Here is a 19,821-nt window from a genome sequence, read left to right as displayed (position 1 = left end):
TCCCAGCCGACAGTAATGGTCGTGTGACTTTCTGGGAAGCAAAAGCCAATTTTGTTTGTTTGCTTTGCTTTGCTTTGCTTAGCTTGACCCCGGCATAAGACCCCACACTTCACCAGCAACAGAAACAATGAACATTTTTCTGGAGTTTCTTCTGTTGCTGCCCTTACTCTTGTTCTCCACCTTGGAGTCTTTCATCAAGCTCTTCATCCCTAAGAAGAGAAAATCTGTCAAAGGAGAGATCGTATTGATCACTGGAGCCGGACATGGGATTGGAAGACTCACTGCCTTGGAATTTGCCAAACTAAAGAGCCAACTGGTCCTCTGGGATATAAATAAGGTAATGGTGATACTATATAGTGTGTAGCCCAGTGCCATCAGAGGACAGCAGAACCAGGGCATAACTAACCCCACCTTCCTAGCATTTTGGCTAGGCAGGGAGGAGGACAGCGCTGTTGCTTATGTTTTACAGGTCGGGGGTTGATGTAAGGAGCTGTCCGAAGCAGAACTCGTCTGCTGTGTAGCCTTAGGCCAGTCATTTCACTACTCTGAGCCTCAGTTACCTCATCTGTAAAATAGGGATTGGGGCTGTGAGCCCCACCCCGTGGGACAGGGACTATGTTAAACTCTATTTGCTTGTATCCACCCCATCGCTTAGTTCAGTGCCTGGCACATAGTAAGCGCTTAACAAAAGGCATAATTATTATTATAGTCTAGCACTAGAGTCCAGGACACAAAAAATCCGGCTTACCTTCCTATAGATAGTATGTCCTGGCTTCAGGAGGGTTTCTTCCCAATTCCCCTTATCTATTTCTTGTCCCTATTCCACCGCTGTCCCAAATAAATACAATTGATTGATTGATTTGATTGATTAGAGAGCTGGGGTAAAGCCTAGGGACAGGTGAACTGCCCCCTTCCTTCACCCCTCATGATCCCGAAGGTCCAGAAGGGCTGGAAGAGGCAGTTCAACAACTCTGCAGGAGTTTAGGAGACTTTTTGTATGTTAATGACCATTTGATAATGTGTTTACCCACCCCCTCCAGCAACTTCAAAAAGGTGTGTGTTAGGAATGCGGAGGATAAAAGTGGTGATGCCTTATAAATTCTAGATTTTTTTATACTGTGCAGCCATTAGTTTAGAGCACTGTATTTACCGGGGGGCATTAGGAAAATAAAAATCTCTCAGTCATATTTATTGATTGTTTACTGTTTGCAGTAAGCACTTGGAAGTACAATATAACGGAGTTGGTAGACGGGTTCCCTGCCCACAAGGAGTTTCAGTCTAGAGGGGACATTGAGAGAAAAAAATGAAAGCTTGTAGTGCGTGACAGGACAGATTCAGAAGAGTCCCTATGAACATAAACGATAAACTCTGGACCAATTAGACGTAGTGACAGGAAATGATAAACTCTTTACCAATTAGATGTAGTAACCAAAGGCCACATGAGGTTAGTTTGGGAAGGCTGAATAGAACAGGTAAATATTGACCAAAAGGGAGAAATGTGATTAGCAATGAACCAGTCAATAGTATTTATGAGGACTTACTAATATGACCTCTGCCCTCAAGGAGCTTATGGTTGAATCAGGGAGCTGGGCAAGAGGGTGAATGGTATTCCAGAAAGAAGCTTGGCATATTCGAGGGCTCCAAAGCAGGAAAGTGATGTTCAGAAGGCATGCTATGCAGGGGGCATTGGTTGACCACATGTCCTGCAATTTTATGGAACATCCTGCTGGACCATGCTTGTAGTCAATCAATCAGTGATATTTACTGAGCACTTACTATGAGCAGAGCATTGTACTAAGCACTTGACAGAGTAACCTATTCTCCTTTTTCTTTAACTTGCCCCGCCACAACTGTCTAGGCCCCTTCCTTGCCCTACAGATGAAAAATAATTATGGTATTTGTTAATGTGCCAGGCAGTGCTCTAAGCACTAGGGTAGATACAAGCTAATAAGATTGGACATAGACCCTGTCTCACACAGGACTCACAGTCTTAGTCCTCATTTTACAGATGAGGTAAATGAGGCCCAGAGAAGTGAAGTGACTTGGCCAAGATCACACATCAGACAAGTGGCAGAACAGGATTAGAACCCATGACCTTCTGACTCCCAGGCCAGTGCTGTATCCAGTCGGCTTTGCTGCTTCTGTAAGATTCCTTACAACCTGATCCCGTGGGAACGCCAAAGCCATGGGGTAGGAAAGGACTCGGTCAGGTGGACCTTAGTCCTGTCCTTTAATAGTAATGATAATGATAATAATAATGATACCCCATTCCTGTCCCACAACACTTGTGTTCATATCCCTATACCCTGCCAATTCCCTTATCTGTAATTTATTTTAATATATGTCTCCCCTTCTAGACTGTAAGCTCCTTATGGCAGGGATCAAGTCTACCAACTCTATTTTTTTATGGTATTTAAATGCTTACAATGTTCCAAGCACTCTTCTGAGCACTGGGGTAGATATAAGATAATCAGGTTGGACACAGTCCCTATCCCACATAGGGCTCACAGTTGGAGGGAGGAGGATTTAATCCCCATTTTATAGATGAGGTAACTGAGGCACAGAGAAGTGAAGTGACTTGCTCTAGGTCACACAGCGAACAAGTGTTAGAGCTGGGATTAGAACCCAGGTCCTCTGACTCTCAGGCTTGTGCTCTTTCCACTAGGCCATGCCACTTCTCTATTTTACCGTACCTTACAATTCAGTGCAATACAACAGAACCTTATCGTGTTATACTTTCCCAAACAGTACAGTGCTCTGCAGAAAGTAAGTGCTTAATCAATCAATGATAGTTATTGAGTGCTTACTGAAGCAATCAATTACTATCATTGATTGATTAAGCATTTACTTTGTAATAATAATAATGATGGCATTTATTAAGCACTTACTGTGTGCCAAGGACTGTTCTAAGCTCTGGTAGATACAGGGTTATCAGGTTGCCCCATGTGGGGCTCACAGTCTTAATCCCCATTTTACAGACGAGGTAACTGAGACACAGAGAAGTCAAGTGACTTGCCCAAAGTCACAGAGCTAATCAGTGGCGGAGCCGGGATTAGAATCCACGACCTCTGACTCCCAAGCCTGTGCTCTTTCCACTAAGCCATGCTGCTTTTTTGTACAGAGCTCTATATTGAAAGTTAGGAAAGATTACATAGGTGGCAAATAAATATGACTTCTGGAGGCTCTCAATCTAAACAGGAGTAAGGTTGTCGACAAAAGTGCAAGGTTAAAAACAGTAACTAATAAATAATAATAATGAGTGATATTTCCTAAGCACTTACTATGTGCCAAACACTATGCTAAGTGCTGGGGTAAATACAGTCAGATCAAGCAAAGTCCCTGTTCCAAATGGAGTTCACAGTCTAAGGCAAAGGGCAGACAAGTAGTTAATCCCCATTTTACAGATGAAGAAACTGAGGCATTAAGAAGTTAAGTGTCTTCACACAGGCACAATTCCCAGTGCTCTTTCTACATAGCCTTGACAGTGTGCATAGCCAGTTCATTCATTCAGTCATATTTATTGAGTGCTTACTGTGTGTAGAGCATTGTACAAATCCCTTGGGAGAGTATAATACAACAATAAACAGATACATTCCCCGCCCACAATGAGCTTACAGTCTAGAGCGGGAGAGACAGACATCAATACAAATATATGAATTACAGATATGTACATAACTGCTACAATACAAATAAATAAATACAGATATGTACATAAGTGCTAAGGGCTGGGTGGGCAGGAAGAACAAAGGGAGCAAGTCAAGGCAACACAGAAGGAAGTGGGAGAAGAGGGAAGAAGGGGCTTAATTTGAGAAGGCCTCTTGGAGGAGCTGGTGTCTTCAGTAAGGCTTTGAATGTGGGGAGAGTAATTGTCTGTCAGATTTGAGGAGGGAGGGCATACCAGGCCAAAGGCAGAATGTGGACTAGGGGTCGTCAGTGAGTGAGACAGATGAGATTGAGGCACAGAGAGAAGGTTGGCATTAGAGGAGCAAAGTTGTGGGCTGGGTGCAGTGGAATGTCATCTTGGGGAAAGAGGTGAGGAAATTGTTGGGATAGGGACATGGATTCCAGACACAACGAAGGAGGAGCAGAGGGATGGAGGTTTCAGAGAGCTGTAGAGTGAGTGGGATGGGGAGGGTGGAGGGTGTTGAGGGAGAATAAGCTGAATAAAGAAAAAAGACTCACCTTAGTGACAGTTGGAAATTTGAGGACACATTCCCTCCCCACAATGAGCTTACAGTCTCCTGCTCTCTACTCAACCTATATTCACAGATTGTAGGCCCCTTAAAGGGACAGGGTTTGTGTCTAATTCCCAGTTGTGTACTCTTTCCCAATACTTAGTACTGTACTGAAACACTTTATAAATGTTATGACTACTACCACTACTAGTACTCATCTACAAACAAGGCTAACAGGAACCAGGAAAACTAGGAAGGCTTGAAGTGACCATTAAGTTACAGAAGATGAGAAGAGCAAATACTTTACCCTGAGATTGTAAGCTCCTTGAGGGAAAGAGTCCAGAAAACCTAGAAAACATAGAGTTAAACCCAGTTACACCTATCTGTTAAATCAACCTGAATCACACATTGGCCAAATTTCAACTTCATATAAGTGGAAATCAGATCTAAAAATAAAATTTGAAAAGATAGTAGCTTGAACTTTCATTTCCCTGTTTTTTCTCTGCTCCATCACAGCATGGTATTGAGCAAACAGCCACAGAATGTGAACAACTTGGAGCCGTCGTACATTCCTACGTGGTGGACTGCAGTAACCGAGATGACATTTATAGTTCGGCAAAGAAGGTGACCATCGAGACTGTATATATACAGCTTCATGCATGTGCCTCTCTACAGCTTGTTGTCTTTGTGTGTGACACTGTTGCTGTTTTTTTTTTTATGGTATTTGTTAACCACTTACTATATGCTAAGTACTGTATTCAGTGCTGGGGTAGATACAAGCTAATCAGGTTGCACGCAGTCCCTGTCCCACACAGGGCTCACAGTCTTTACCCCCATTTTACAAATGAGGTAACTGAGCAATAGTGAAGGTAAACGACTTGCCCAAGGTCACACAGCAGACATATCCAGATTTTTCCTTGTGTAAAAATGTAGCTGAACAAGTCTGGTTGAACTGTTGTCCTTTCTACCGTGAGGACACACGTACTTTGTCCTGCAGTGGTTTGGCTGCTGTTAGCCGGGCCTGCTGTTCACAGATATGACTCAACCTCCCAAGCAATGCTCTCAGTTGCTGTTTTGCCATTTGATCTTAGAGCTAAATAATGCTGTTTTCCTCGGCAACGTATCCAGCTTCTCAGCTTCCTCATTCTTGAAAAGGTGATTGGGTAGGTGCGAACTCCATGAGGAAAAAGGGCTTTTTTCTCTATGAATGTTCTTTCCCATTTGTTTTTTTCCTGTGGGGAAAAAAGGTTCAGAAATTCTCATTAAGTCAAGCCCCTGATTGGGCCTTCAAGGGTCAGAGTTTCAAACTAAGGAAGGTATCAAAATGCAAATCTGTTGAGGACTAAAAATGATTCAAGAGATAACCCACCCACCCGCTCATAGAGATAACCCACCCACCCGCTCATCCACTACCAACAGAGGCAGTATTGCCCTTCCTTCAGACTGTCCATCCCCCGCAACGTCCACTAAATGTCCACTCTTGCCAGTCTGTTCTCGCTCTCCAAATCTATGTTCTTGCTTTTTGGCTGCTTTCCTCACCTTTTTCCTTATCTTCTCCCTCTCCCTTTCCTTTCATTACTCTCACGCCCCGCCCTCCTTTTTGTGGTAGCCTATTCTTCTGGCATATCCTGTTGCCCCATAACTGTCCTTCATTTTGCTCCTTCCTCCTTGTCAGCTTTTCTTCTACTTTCCCTTTTTTTCTCTTTAGCCCTCCCGCGTGTATTTCTCCTGCCCGCCCCTGACCTCCCTCAATTTTCTTCATCCTCTTCTGAGGGTATGCCCACCGCCAGCTCCTGCTGCCTGAGTTAACCTTTCCCCTGATGTCAGTGGTGCCAGTTCCTGCACCTCTCTTTGAGAAGAGAAGACCTTTTGTTTGAAGTTGTGGTTTTCGCTCTGCTGATGCCAGGAAGGTGGGGATAGCTGCTGAGAGGGCACTGGGGAGGCCATCGGAGAGCAGCTTCCCTTTCAGTAGGCCGAGGGGGCAGACCAGCAGATGGAATGGTGGTGCTGGTGATTTCACCCTCCAGCAGTCCCTTTGAGAAAACACCTGCCTTTTCTTTCCACTGGTCTTGTCCATTTACTCAGAGGAATCACACTCAGTTCCATCTCAAAGATTCCTTGAATGCGTCACAATTAAAAACCCTGCAGGATGAAATGGGGTCTGCTTTTTTAGGCCATCCAGAATAGAGTTGCCACAATTTACCGGAGAACTGGATGCATCAGAATTATACTGAGAAGCTGCGTGGCCTAATGGATGGAGTTCGGGCCTGGGAGCCAGAAGGACCTGGGTTCTAGGCCCAGCTCCGCCACTTCTTTGCTGTGTTACCTCGGGCAAATCACTTAATTAATCTGGGCCTCAGCTACTCATCTATAAAATGGGGATTAAGACTGTGAGCCCCATGTGTGACATGGATTGGGTCCAACTTGATTAGCTTTTGTCTCCTACAGTGCTTAGAAGAGTTCCTGGTTCATAGTAAGTGCTTAACAAATACCATAAAAAAGAAAATCATTACTTGGTGACTACAGGTTGCTTGGAGGAATGATGAGATGATTGATAGCATCTACATATCCATCCTGATAGATATGGACAAGCATTCTCTTGCCTCTTTCCCTTCCTTTGCCATTTCCCACTTTACTAGGAGATTTAGAATATCTTCCAGTCACCTAAGAAAGCATTTTCCCTACATTTGCTTTGTGAAGGTGTTAGCATGTACCACACATGGAATGCTGCTTGTTTACAACTTAATTGGATTCTTAAAAATGGACCCACAATCCCTTAGATCAAGATGAAACTAGCAGTACCGAGAAAATTTCAGAAAAAATATCCTATCCATTTGACAGAGTGCATCCTGATAGGAAAAGCCCAAAATAAGAAAAAGGTAGCCCACAATATCTTAGTCTCACACTAGGTAGGGAAACTTGCTTCTTCTATGAAACCTGGGGGCTTTGATCTTGAAGAACCCCACAGTAATAAAAACTCATCATACATATGCTTCAATGTGACACACAATCAGCTGTCCTTCCAGCATCACATCCCATTCTATCCAGGTGGAAGTGCTTTGGTAAAGAGCGTTCCCACATTTTCCAACAGCATCTCATCTAAAACACAGTGAAAATGTGGGAGGCCTGAATGTATTGGTTTGATCATTATTGCCTCTAGACTGGTGCTTTCAAAAGCTTTAAAAAAAAACTCACTGCATTCGAAAGTAGACACTGTATTGTAACACCATCATTTCACTTCTTTAATAAGGAATTTCTGCAATTGCTGATTTTTTAAAGGTGAAAGCAGAAGTTGGGGATGTCAGCATCTTGGTGAATAATGCTGGTGTTGTCTACACATCAGATTTGTTCGCCACTCAAGACCCTCAGATCCAAAAGACCTTTGAAGTCAATGTCCTGGCTCATTTCTGGGTAAGTGATTTGTCTTACATAAGCATTTTCTGTTCAATCAGCTTAGGGTAACTTGATAGCCTCTCTGAAGAAAAGGTTTTAGGAAATGTCAATATCAACACTACAGTTTTGTTGTAGTCCAGGATAAGCAGTGCATTCATGCTATTCCCATTGGAAGGAAATGTCCTCCATCTTTTCAAAAAAAAAAAACAAAACAGCCAACACATTTGTTCCCATAAGGATATGAGGTCAGATGCATTCTGCAGCTGGAAAATATCAGAACTCCAACCATTTGGTAACTTGCAATAGGCCAAAGTTACTCATGAATCATTCTGAATGTGACTGTAAACAGAAAACAACAAAGTGCTAGAGTAAATAGACTATTGGAACCATGAAGTAATTCTAATCACTACTGGGTCCCTCACTGCTAGGTGAGGCCCCCCAGTTTAGGAGAACTTGGAGAGAAGGGAATTCCTAAGAGGTGTCCTGAGATAATTAAAAAATTAGGAAATGAGCCCTGAATGGAAAGATTAAAGGAGCTGAAATTATTTGTTGGAGAGAGAAAGATGAGATGCCTTTTGATGGAGGATGGAAACCAGCTGTTCTCCAATGGCAGTGAAGACAAAAGGAAGTTGCCTAAAGTTGCAGCCTCAGAGATTTAGGTTAGCTCTAAGGAGGAACCTCCAATCAGTAAGGATTAATGAACAGATTAATGGATGATAAAAAGAAATTGGAAAACATTCACCAACGAGCTCCAGAGAGAGGACCAGAGTGATTTAGAGGGAGTCCAACCTTGAGGCAGATGGAGGACTTAAAAAGGTCTCCGTAGGCCTTCTCTGAATCTGTGAGACATTCTGGCAAGTGAACCAGAAGAAATCCCTGGAACTCTGCCTCTGAATCCCGTGCCGGGCTTCATTGTGACTGGTGGTCTTTCAGCCGTTCTGCTTCCCCCATAAGCCACACATGCAACCTGAGGAGTGAGGGAGACACTCCAGGTAGCACCCCCAGGATAATTTTCCTTGACTTTTGGATGTATCAGCCCTGGAAGGAGAGGTGATGCATATAAGAAGAATCTTGGGTAATAATAATTATAATTGTAGTATTTGTTAAATGCTTTCTATGTGCCAGGCACTGTACTAAGTGCTGGGGTGGATACAAACAAATCGAGTTGGACCCAGTCCCTGTCCCACTTGGGACTCAGAGTCTTAATCTCCATTTTATAGATGAGGTAACAGCCACAGAGAAGATAAATGACTTGCCCAGGGTCACACAGCCGATAAGCGGCATAGCCGGGGTTAGAACCCAGGTCCTTCTGACTCCCAGGCTCGTGCTCTATCCAGTAGACTATACTGCACAGGACTCTGTGAAGATGTAGTCTGTAATTTATTTTTATTTTTGATTTATTCTAAAAAATGGTCTCTATAAAACTGTTAGAGCAATTCAGTCATTTTCATATTAAATGCCTAACAATTACTCAGTTATTCCTGGTAACTCAGAATGATGACTTTAACCAATGTATTACCCTCATTATTCCTAATAAGGTATTGAGACCTCTGCGTGATTCTTTAAGGGTCACTTGAAAAGAAAAGGGCTGCTTGGTGAACTGGAAAGAGCGTGAGTTTGGGAATTAGGAGACTGCCTTGCTGTGTGGCCTTGGATCAGTCACAGCATCTCTAGACTTCAGTTTCTTCATCTGTAAAATGGGGTTAGTAATACCTGGTTCTCCCTCCCTCATAGGGCTGTTTGTGAGGATAAAATGAGATAACTGATGTGAAAGTGCTTTTGAAAAAAGAAGCACTGTACAGATACAAGGTATTATTATTACCATTATTGTTGGCATTGACAGCTCTTGTATGGAGTTTTTCCATATGTACATTTGACCCAGGGTTTTCATCCCCATGTAGTCATGCTACAAAACAGACTCGGTTTTTCCATCTCCCCAGCAGTGTTCTGAATGGAAACAATTACTGACTTTCTCTCTCTCTCTCTCTCTCTCTCTCTCTCTCTCTCTCTCTCTCTCTCACTCTCTCTCTCTCTCTCTCTCTCTCTCTCTCTCTCTCTCTCTTCTTTCTCTTTCTCTAATAAAATAATGACTTCAAGACTACCAAAGCATTTCTCCCTGCAATGATGAAGAAAAATCACGGCCATATCGTCACCGTGGCTTCTGCAGCAGGTCACACCACAGTGCCTTTCTTACTGGCTTATTGGTATGTACTTCATGTTTCCTTCTCTTAACTCATTTTACCTTTCGTTTTACCTTCTATTTTCCTTCTTAATCTTAAAGTTATGCCATTACCACAGGAGCCCAAACCCAGTCCCTCCAAGTGATGGCCATGGAATCAGTTGGCAATGCATACAGTAGTCCCACCCTGTATTTCACTGCGGAGACAGTGGAAATGGTATTTCAAAGGGAAATAATCCAAATGTGCTTGAACTAGATTGAGGTTCTGAGAGATCATTTTACAGGGGAGCTTGAACCAAGCAAAGCAAGTAAGGTCTACCACAGATCCCCAAAGCATGTTTTGTACCATGGACATTCTTAGCCCTATCCTTAGTGTCTGCCGAGAGAACAGTGACAAGGGCATCATGGTGGACATGATATACCTAGAGCCAGATGCCTGATTTAACAGGGGAAGACATAGAAGCTAATGAACCCAAAGTCGCTCAAGACTCTTATTTTGAGCCCAGTAGAGCCATTTCATTCAATCAATCATTTAACTGTCTTTATTGAGTGCTTACTATGTGTAGAGTGCTTGGGAGAGTACAGTACAATGAAGTTGGTAGACATGATCCCTGCTCCTAAGGAACTTACAGTCTAGCCGGAGAGACAGACATTAAAATAAATTCCACATAGGGGAAATGGCATGTATAAGGATAGGTAAGTAAGATCTGTGGGGCTAGGGGTGGGGTGAATAGCAAAATGCATAAGGGGTACATACCCAAGTAAATAGGCAATACAGAGGAGAAGGTGAATAGATTGAGAAAATTAAAGTTTAGTCAGGGAAGGCCATTTGGAGGAGAGACGATTTTAGTAGGGTTTTGAAGATGTGGAGAATGGTGATATGAAGGGGGAGGGAGCTTCAGGACAGAGGGATGATATAGACAAGGAGTGGGTGGTGAGGTAGATGAGACCGAGGTATCACTCCTTCAAGGCACAGTGAGTAAGTAAGGAGCAAAATGTGCGTAAGGTATAAGAATGGGGAATCAGCAGGAAGGGTGAGGGCGGAATTGCCAACACCTGTTACTTGGCATTTGTGGGAGATTCATGGACCATATCCCTTTCATGACAAATGATGAACAATAGCAAGACCCAAAAGAAGGGTGCAGTGAATGACTCCTTGGGCCTTCAGTGTAGTTTAAGTCCAGAGTGGCACCATAACAGCGTGGCTCAGTGGAAAGAGCATGGGCTTTGGAGTCAGAGGTCATGGGTTCAAATTCCGGTTCTGCCAATTGTCAATTCTGTGACTTTGGGCAAGTCACTTAACTTCTCTGTGCCTCAGTTACCTCATCTGTAAAATGGGGCTTAAGACTGTGAGCCCCCTGTGGGACAACCTGATCACTTTGTAACCTCCCCAGCGCTTAGAACAGTGCTTTGCACATAGTAAGAGCTTAATAAATGCCATCAATATTATTATTATTATTATTATTTACAGGAAACGGTTGGATCACAGAGCCAACAAGTGAATTGTAAGCCTTTGACCGTAAGCTCATTGTGGACAGGGAATGTGTCTGTTTATTGTTATATTGTACTCTCCCAAGCACTCAATAGATATAATTGACTGATTCTCCAAGTATCTTGCAGTTCAGTCACTCATGTCTAGTCCCAAACCCTACCCATGGCCTTTACTTTGAGATATTTTTGGTAGTAGATTTTTGTTTGTGCTTAAACTTCATCTCAGGGTTGTACTTGTTTTTGCTTGACCCTAAGTTGCTAGATTTTCAATGACTTGACACTCACTTGTCCAAAATGACAGTCTGGACTTATCACTTCATCAGACCAGCACCATGGAAATTTGAACTGAGCCACGTAGGCTGAAATTGAACACATACCTGAGAAACACCATAACTTAGAATCAGTCAGAAGCAGTGATGACATTCTGATTGGGCCAAATCACCAGTACTACTCTTGAGCCACTAACTGGTACTTTCAATTCATCAATAGCGCAGCTGTTTCTGAGTCTTCAACATCCAAACAAACTGAGGAAATTGTTAAATAGAAACTAGAGTAGAAAAGAGCTATCTCCCCATCCTTCCAAATCCAGGGAGTTGTCTTTTTGGAGTTATTATTAACTTTTTTGCTATTGCATTACAGGAAAGCACACAGTTAAGTTTTGACAAACTAAAGGAATTTCTTCTTTGTTGACAGAGTAGTTCTTAGCCAGTTTACCTTGGCTTCCCGAATATTTTACCTCAATAGAGGCATTTCTGTGTCACATCATCAGCTGTTCCCAACTATGTGAGGAAATAAGGCAGTCATTAGCATCACCAATCTCTAACTGTAATTTAGTCCCAAAATGTTCATTCATTCATTCATTCACTCATTCAATCATATTTATTGAGTGCTTACTGTGTGCAGAGCACTGTACTAAGCGCTTGGGAAGTACAAGTTGCCAGTTCTGCAGCATTGCATCCTGGTCGAGGTGATGCAGGAAATCATTTTGAAATTTGTTGTTTGCCAGTCAGTCAATCCTATTTATTGAGTGCTTACTGTGTGTAGAGCACACACTCTGAGAGAGTACACTATAACAGACATGTTCCCTGCACACAATGAATGTACTCTTTCCCTTTAATTAATGCATCCAAGAGTCACAGTTAAACAGTCGCCTTCCCAGGCGTGGATTAGGGAGAGGGTTACTCCCTCTGAAAAGCTGGATGTCTGAAGAAAGAAAGTGCTGGAATTCTTCCAGTTCTGCTCAACAACATCTTCCTCTTTTCCCAGAACTTCTGGTATTTCAATTGGTTCACAGCTGGGGAACAGCTGGAGACCCTCTTGATTTACAGCCACATCCACAATTTATAAGCTTGGAAAGCTGTCAGCGTGGGAAGCACCAGGGTGTTCAAATAATAGACCCAGGATTGTTTTTTAATTAAGAAAGTTGATTTGAAACCTGAACTCACAATAAACTCATAGACATTATCCAAAACAGAAAATTAATGTGATTATTAGAATGTATAGAAGGCTCTTAATTGTTAGCTTTCCCATCTTGCGAAATTTAAAGCATTCTCTCCAAAAAAAGAAAATTCTCTTAGCAGTGTTTAGAGGGTTGGTTTGCTCTTCAGTGTATTTCCATCCTCTTTGATTAGTGAAGACTTCTTAAGCAATTTGGTGTTTCAAAAACTCAATTTTGTTTCCAAGACATGCAGAGCTATTCTGTTTGTTGCCTACATGCTGACTTGCTTGGCAAGAGAAGACATTCTTGCCCAGAATTACAATTATAGCAATGAGTGGGTCTGTCAAAAATATTTGTATATTTTTTCTTGAGAACTGAAAGTAAGTTACAAAATGTTTGGTTCTTAGAGGCTTGTCCAATGCTTTGATGAATAACATGTCATTTTAAAAGGCAGATTTGCCATTGTTGAGACTAAACTTTATAGGAAATGTAAAAGCTCCTTTTAAATCATAAGAAATTGAAACCTGCAAATTAAGGTCTTCCTTCTTTGATAAATAATATCGTAGTAAATGATATCGTTGTGGGCAAGGAATATGTCTGCCAACTCTGTTGTATCATACTCTCCTAAGTGCTAAGTACAATGCACTCTCCCAAGTGCTTAATAAATACCATTGATTAATTGATTGATCGATTGATGAGAGGACCACTCTCTCACCTAAATCGGTTTGGATCTCTGATTTTCTTTCAGTTCAAGCAAGTTTGCTGCTGTTGGGTTTCACAGAGCACTGACAGTAGAAATTGCTGCCCTAGGGAAAAACGGGATCAAAACATCTTGCCTCTGTCCTAACTTCATAAATACAGGCTTCATCAAAAACCCAAGCACCAGGTAAGGAGTGTATGCCCTGCCCTCCAGAAAGAAACAACCTTTGGTTGCTGTGAATGTCTGTCCGGCATTTTCCCTTGTACTTGAATCCCAAAATTCCTAGCACTGTGCCTGACCCTGAAGTGATTATCTTTTAACTTTTATACTTTAATTGATTGATTTATTGATTATCCCAATGCTCAGTGCAGTGATTTGCACATTGTGTGGGTTTAATAAATACCATTTTTCACCAACTCTGTGGACCTCTCCCTTCCATAATGTGAAAACGTTATGTGATGGAGAATTTAGGGCCTGTTTTCAAGACTGCCTCTTCCAGCTTGGATAAAATTCTTCTCAAGTAAAGAAGCAAAATATAGTGAGTCCACCCCAGTGGGTTCTTCCGGAAAGCAAGCAGAGTATTGAACGAGGGGGATGCCTCAATATCAGTCCTCTTGGGTGGGCCCCAGCATTTGTGTATTCATGCAACTTGTGGATTCCTTCTGCAACCCAGCCCACACACTTCACTCCTCTAATGCCAGCCTACTCATTGTACTTCAGTCTGGTCTGTTTTGACGCCATCCTCTTGCCCACGTACTGCCTCTGGTCTGAAACACCCTCCCTCTTTATATCTGACAGACAATTACTCTCCTCACATTCAAAACCTTATTCAAGCCCCATCCCCTCCCAAATGCCTTCCCTGACTAAGTCCTCATTTCCTTTTTCCCACTTCCACCCTGATTTGCTCCCTGTATTCACTGCCCAACCTCAGTCCCACAGCACTTATGTACACATCCGTAATTTATTGATTTATGCTAATGCCTGTCTCCCCCTCAAGACCGTGAGCTCGTCGTGGGCAGAGGTTGTGTCTGTTATAGTGTTACATTGTAGTATCCCACTTGCTAATTACAAATCTCTGCACACAGTAAGCACTACATAAATATGATCAATTAGTTGATTGATTATGCCTCAGACTACCCACATGTAAAACACTGCTGCTGTAATAATCAATCAGTCAAACAACAGTGGTGTTTATTAAGCACTTACTATGGGCAAAAGACTTTACTAAGTGCCTGGGAGAGTACAGTACAGCCAGGTTTGTAGATATGTTCCCTGTCCATAATAATCATATTATTATTCACGCCCCTCTCTTATAGTGTATTAAGCTCTAGCATTTTATGAATACCAGCAGGCTGCCATTTTGGACAGATAGAATTTTAGAATTTCTCTGCTCACATTTTTTGTCCAAAAGTGGACTAAAACAGTGGATTTAAAAGTTTTTAGTTGATCATTAAACAACCAAGAGTTCCCTCTTATGGCCATATTGTAATAGTGCAGTCTCCAGTATCCCACTCTCTGCTGTCCCAGGAATCTGGTTTGGTTCCAGCCATCCCTGGATCTGAACCTAGAGGGCTGGAGTAGCAAGAGGGCTGGAGGAGCACTCCACTGGGAAGTGCATTAGTCAGTCAGTCAGTCAGTTTATTGAGTGCTTACTGTGTGCAGAGCACTGTACTAAGCGCTTGGGAGAGTACAGTATAGCAATATTCATTCATTCATTCATATTTATTGAGCACTTACTGTGTGCAGAGCACTATACTAAGCACTTGGGAAGTACAAGTTGGCAACATATAGAGATGGTCCCTACCCAACAGCGGGCTCACAGTCTAGAAGTATAACCGACACATTCCCTCCCCACAACGAGCTTACAGTCTAGAGGGGGAGACAGACATTAATATGAATAAATTAAATTACAGAAACGGACATAAGAGCTGTGGGTCGGGGAGGGGAGATCAATAAAGGGACCAAGTCGGTGACGCTTAAGGGAGTTGGAGAAGAGGGAAAAAGGGCTTAGTCAGGGAAGGCCTCTTGGAGGACTTGGGCCTTGAATAAGGCTTTGAAGGTGGGGAGAGTCATTGTCTTTTGGATATGAAGAGGGAGGGTGTTCCAGGCCATAGGCAGGACATGGACGAGACATAGGCGAGATAGAACAAGATTGAGGAATAGTGAGAAGGTTGGCATTAAAGGAGCAAAGTGTGTGGGCTGTGTTGTAGAGAGTTGCGAGGTGAGGTAGGAGGGAGCAAGGTAATTGAGAGCATCCTACCCCAAATCCTCACTGGGCAAGTCCTAGGCAGAATGGTGGTTCCGGGCCTGGCCCATAACCAAACCAGAATCAGATAGGCAGGTGAGCCAGGGGAGAGGGTGAAGGGTTTGCCACAACTAGGTTTTCTTTCAGTTACTTTCATTTCCCTGATTAAAGCACATCAGGCATTGGATGCTTCTATATCTATTAACATTCCCGAGATATTACAGTGGAAAAATAACAAATCAACCCGCTGATCCACTCGGTATAATGCCATGCATTTTCATTGGCAAACTCAAGAGGCTTTTTTTTCTAATTAGCTATCAGACATGGAGGAGGAAGCCCAAGTTAGAAAGCCGACTCCGATGGCTAGTAGACATTAATGAGAAACTACTGAATGTGATGATGATTTGTTACTGTTTCATCTCCGCACCCCATTCATACATCCTTTTCCCCTCCCAAATTCCATTTCCACACCCCATTTTATCCCTCAACCCATATATTCATCCCTGTTTTCCTTCCACCACCCCAAATCTGGGTCAGAAAATGTGAGTGTCAGCAACATTATACTCAATATATTTTTAACTCCTATTTTGGGATGCTTCACTGATGCTTCACGGTCCCTACCCAACAGCGGTCCCACAGTCTAGAAGTATGACCGACACATTCCCTCCCCACAACAAGCTTACAGTCTAGAGGGGGAGACAGACATTAATACGAATAAATTAAATTACAGAAACGGACATAAGAGCTGTGGGTCGGGGAGGGGAGATCAATGAAGGAAACAAGTCAGGGTGACGCTTAAGGGAGTTGGAGAAGAGGGAAAGAGGGATTGGAATTGGAATTCTGCAGAATCGACAATTGACAAATAAACTATTATTATCCTTCCAATGTTCACCACAGCAAATGCTGATTTACCACCAGTTTCTTAAATCACATAATCAATGATGGTTGTTCATGATGCTTGTAATTTTTATTTTATGCCGTTACTGAATAATCATATTAACCTTTATCATATCAAGTTTACTCCCTGTGACACTCACATCAGAGTTTCAAGAACGAATTTGTTTTCAGAATTGGACCCACTTTGGAACCAGAGCAAGTGGTGGAGCAGCTGATGAAAGGAATCCTGACCAACCAGAAAATGATTTTTGTCCCATCCTTTATCAATTGTTTGGTGATCGTGGAAAAGTAAGTAACACTGAAACATCAGCATTAGAGTTTGGGACTTTGCCAGGCTAAATTCAATCCGATTTCAAATTAGATTTCGGGTAAAAATTCATTTGAAAAGTGTCAGAATTAAATATTGAATGTTAAAGGCCCAGAAAATGAGCAGCATTTTCATGGAATTTAGTAAAAATAGAACAAATTAGAGCAACAACAATGTAACTATTAGCTTCTGGAAACTAAAGTAAGTTTTTAAGAGTCCAAAAAAATCCCATATGACAGAAAACCTTGCCAAAATAAATGGAAATGCATGAAGAAATTAAATATATATAAAGAACACGGTCAGACTTGGCAAAATCCTAGATCATGATGTCTAGGAAGCTCGCAGTGTCATATAATCTATTCTAAAACAATCTAAACCAATTTACCAAGTCTCTTCATGGCTGTATATACCTGCTATGCCCCTGCCTCATCTCCCTGGGGGGCCAGCAGAAATCAGAGATGGCAACCGTCTTAGCAGATAAGGGTGTTCTTTCTTCTCTGCTGAGCTCCTTCCTCATCGCTCAAAAGTGGGCACTGGGCCCGTGGCAGATGGGGACAGAGATATTCTGCTGGGGGCCAGATCCGAAGGTGGTGTAAAACTGAGTTCACTATGTCCAGAGCATACCTTTCCTAGGACTATCGCAATAGCCATCTCTTTCGGTTTGAATTTGTAAACTGCATTTCCTACTCCTCTGGTAGTGGCTTTCTTCTAAGTGTCCAAGACTCAAACTTGCAGTCAGAGGAACACCAATCATGGGATCAATAGAGTTTGCCATTTAGTGCCAATCAGGTCGCCAAAGTTCCATTCCTACGCATTCCTGTGGGCCAGCCCCAGCGTGTAGACCAACTAAAGTGCAAAGTTGGCAGACTGCCCCTTTTAGGGTCAACAGCAATGGGGTTCCCATCCAGCTCCTTCATTGAGACCACTACAGGAAAAACTTCCAACTCCCTAGCGTCCAGCCTCCAGCAGACAGACTTTGGTAATCATGACCCAGTCTCATGATGTGACCCTTCCCCTGCTCCTTCACTTGCAGTCCACTGATGGGCTTAGAGGGGCATAGGTTTCATCGCTTACCTTCTCTTAAGTTATCTCTCCTCCCCTTTCCTCTTTTCAGCCGTTGTGTTTCTGGGAGGAGAGGGGTTGATTGACTGCCTAAGGGAGGAGGGAGGTTAAAAGGAGGGAATCTCTCTCTTCCTTCAACTGGTTGGGGCAGCGAGAGTGGGAATGTGTGGCTCTAAAATAGGGCTTTCTGAAGCCCCAGCATCCTCTGAGTCTTGCTATATCTCTACCTCTGGACTCAGGTGATTTTTCCCTCCCAGATGTAGTCTTATGAGGTAGCCTTTTGGGCTCTTGCAAAGTGAATTTGTCCCAAATTCATTCCTGGTCAATCCTAGCTTGAGGTGAAGCAGGAAGAACCAGATGGGCCCATAGGTGGACCCAGGCCTCATTTCCCAGGCTGAAAGTGGATAACAATAATAATAATAATAATGGCATTTATTAAGCCATTTGTCTCTCCCTTCTAGACTGTGAGCCCATTGTTGGGTAGGGACCGTCTCCATATATTGCCAACTTGTACTTCCCAAGCACTTAGGACAGTGCTCTGCACACAGTAAGTGCTCAATAAATATGATTGAATGAATGAATGAATTAAGCGCTTACTATGTGCAAAGCACTATTCTAAACACTGGGGAGGATACAAGGAGATCAGATTGTCCCACGTGGGGCTCACAGTCTTGATCCCTATTTTACAGATGAGGTAACTGAGGCACAGAGAAGTTAAATGACTTGCCCGAAGTCACACAGTTTGACAAGTGGCGGAGCTGGGATTTGAACCCATGACCTCTGACTCCCAAGCCCGTGCTCTTTCCATTGAGCCACGCTGCTTCCCTAATGCTTCTGGGCTTATGTGTGGTGCAGTCCAGCAGCCCGGTGGGCCCCTGTGTGTGGGTTTGAGGCAAGTTTAGGGGGCTAGCAGTTCCCTCGCTATGGCTCACCAGCCGGCCCTGTCTTACCCAGGCCTCGAGACAGGCAGGACAATGTATGGCCACATCCGGGCTGGGTTGTAGGAGGGGCCGAATCAACCCAAACGGGGATCTCCCAGACCATCATAAACTCAGGCAGGGTTCTTCGTAGGGTGAATGTTGAATAGCAGTGCATTTCCATCACTTCCTAATTCCTTGGCCTTGCAATTGTGTCTTTCTCTTTTAGACTCCTTCCTGAGCGCTTCTTGCAAACTCTACACAAAACAATCAGTGTTAAATTTGATGCAGTTATTGGATACAAAAATTAAAGAGAAATGAGCAATTAGATTTTGAGGCCAGCGACCCGTACCAGTGTCAGTGGTTTGAATTAGAATCAACTTAAGCAATCAGAGTTATGACCTGTTCGGACTTGGGTTCCTCTAGCTTATTGTTTCCCTAATAACAAGCTTTGTGGTTGATTTTCTAGGCTGCACGTTCCATTTATTACCCATGTGAGCGATTTCTCATTCCAACAATAGTAAAGCATCCACACTATTGCAGTAAGGCTGGCATCATGAAAAAATAAGTACCCAGTTATTTTGGAGACCAGAGCCCTCTAGAATTTATTTGTCACTATTCTTTACTCTTGAAGATATTTTTTAGTTTAATGGTCTTTTTGCTTTCTGTAAGTCAGCATTTAAGCAGACTGGTGAAATTGCACTTCCCACTTCTTTTCCGGACCACATGATTCAAAATCATGGACACAAGCTCACTTGGAGACATTTTGAAACAGAATTGCTTCTGGAGCAATTCTGAAAACCATTCTACCAACACACCCAGTCATAACAGTCCTTACTGATACATTATCCTTCACTGAGAAACTTTTCAGCAAACAGAAACTAGAAATGAAGGGGCCAAAATGTGGGCTTGGGGCAGAGATGGAAGCATGCAGAAGCAGGATTTTGTCAAAATTGTTAATACAAAATATGCCTGAGATTGACAGTAATGATGATAAGAATAAATGTCTAATCTAAA

General features: G+C 42.8%; 1 protein-coding gene across 1 annotated transcript; it reads left to right on the top strand.

The window, feature by feature from the left end:
- On the top strand, nucleotides 1–19,821 carry LOC119947638 (estradiol 17-beta-dehydrogenase 11-like). The gene is made up of 7 exons (XM_038769224.1): nucleotides 1–337; nucleotides 4,692–4,799; nucleotides 7,455–7,586; nucleotides 9,666–9,772; nucleotides 13,425–13,562; nucleotides 16,690–16,806; nucleotides 19,034–19,821. Exons 1-7 carry the CDS (start codon nucleotides 128–130, stop codon nucleotides 19,113–19,115), a joined length of 894 nt encoding a protein of 297 aa, XP_038625152.1. The 5' UTR covers nucleotides 1–127; the 3' UTR covers nucleotides 19,116–19,821.

This window comes from Tachyglossus aculeatus, chromosome X5, assembly GCF_015852505.1.
Source record: "Tachyglossus aculeatus isolate mTacAcu1 chromosome X5, mTacAcu1.pri, whole genome shotgun sequence".
Taxonomy (NCBI): Eukaryota; Metazoa; Chordata; class Mammalia; order Monotremata; family Tachyglossidae; genus Tachyglossus; species Tachyglossus aculeatus.
The sequence above is the reverse complement of the archived record's forward strand: the minus strand, read 5'-3'. Positions and strand labels throughout refer to the sequence as shown.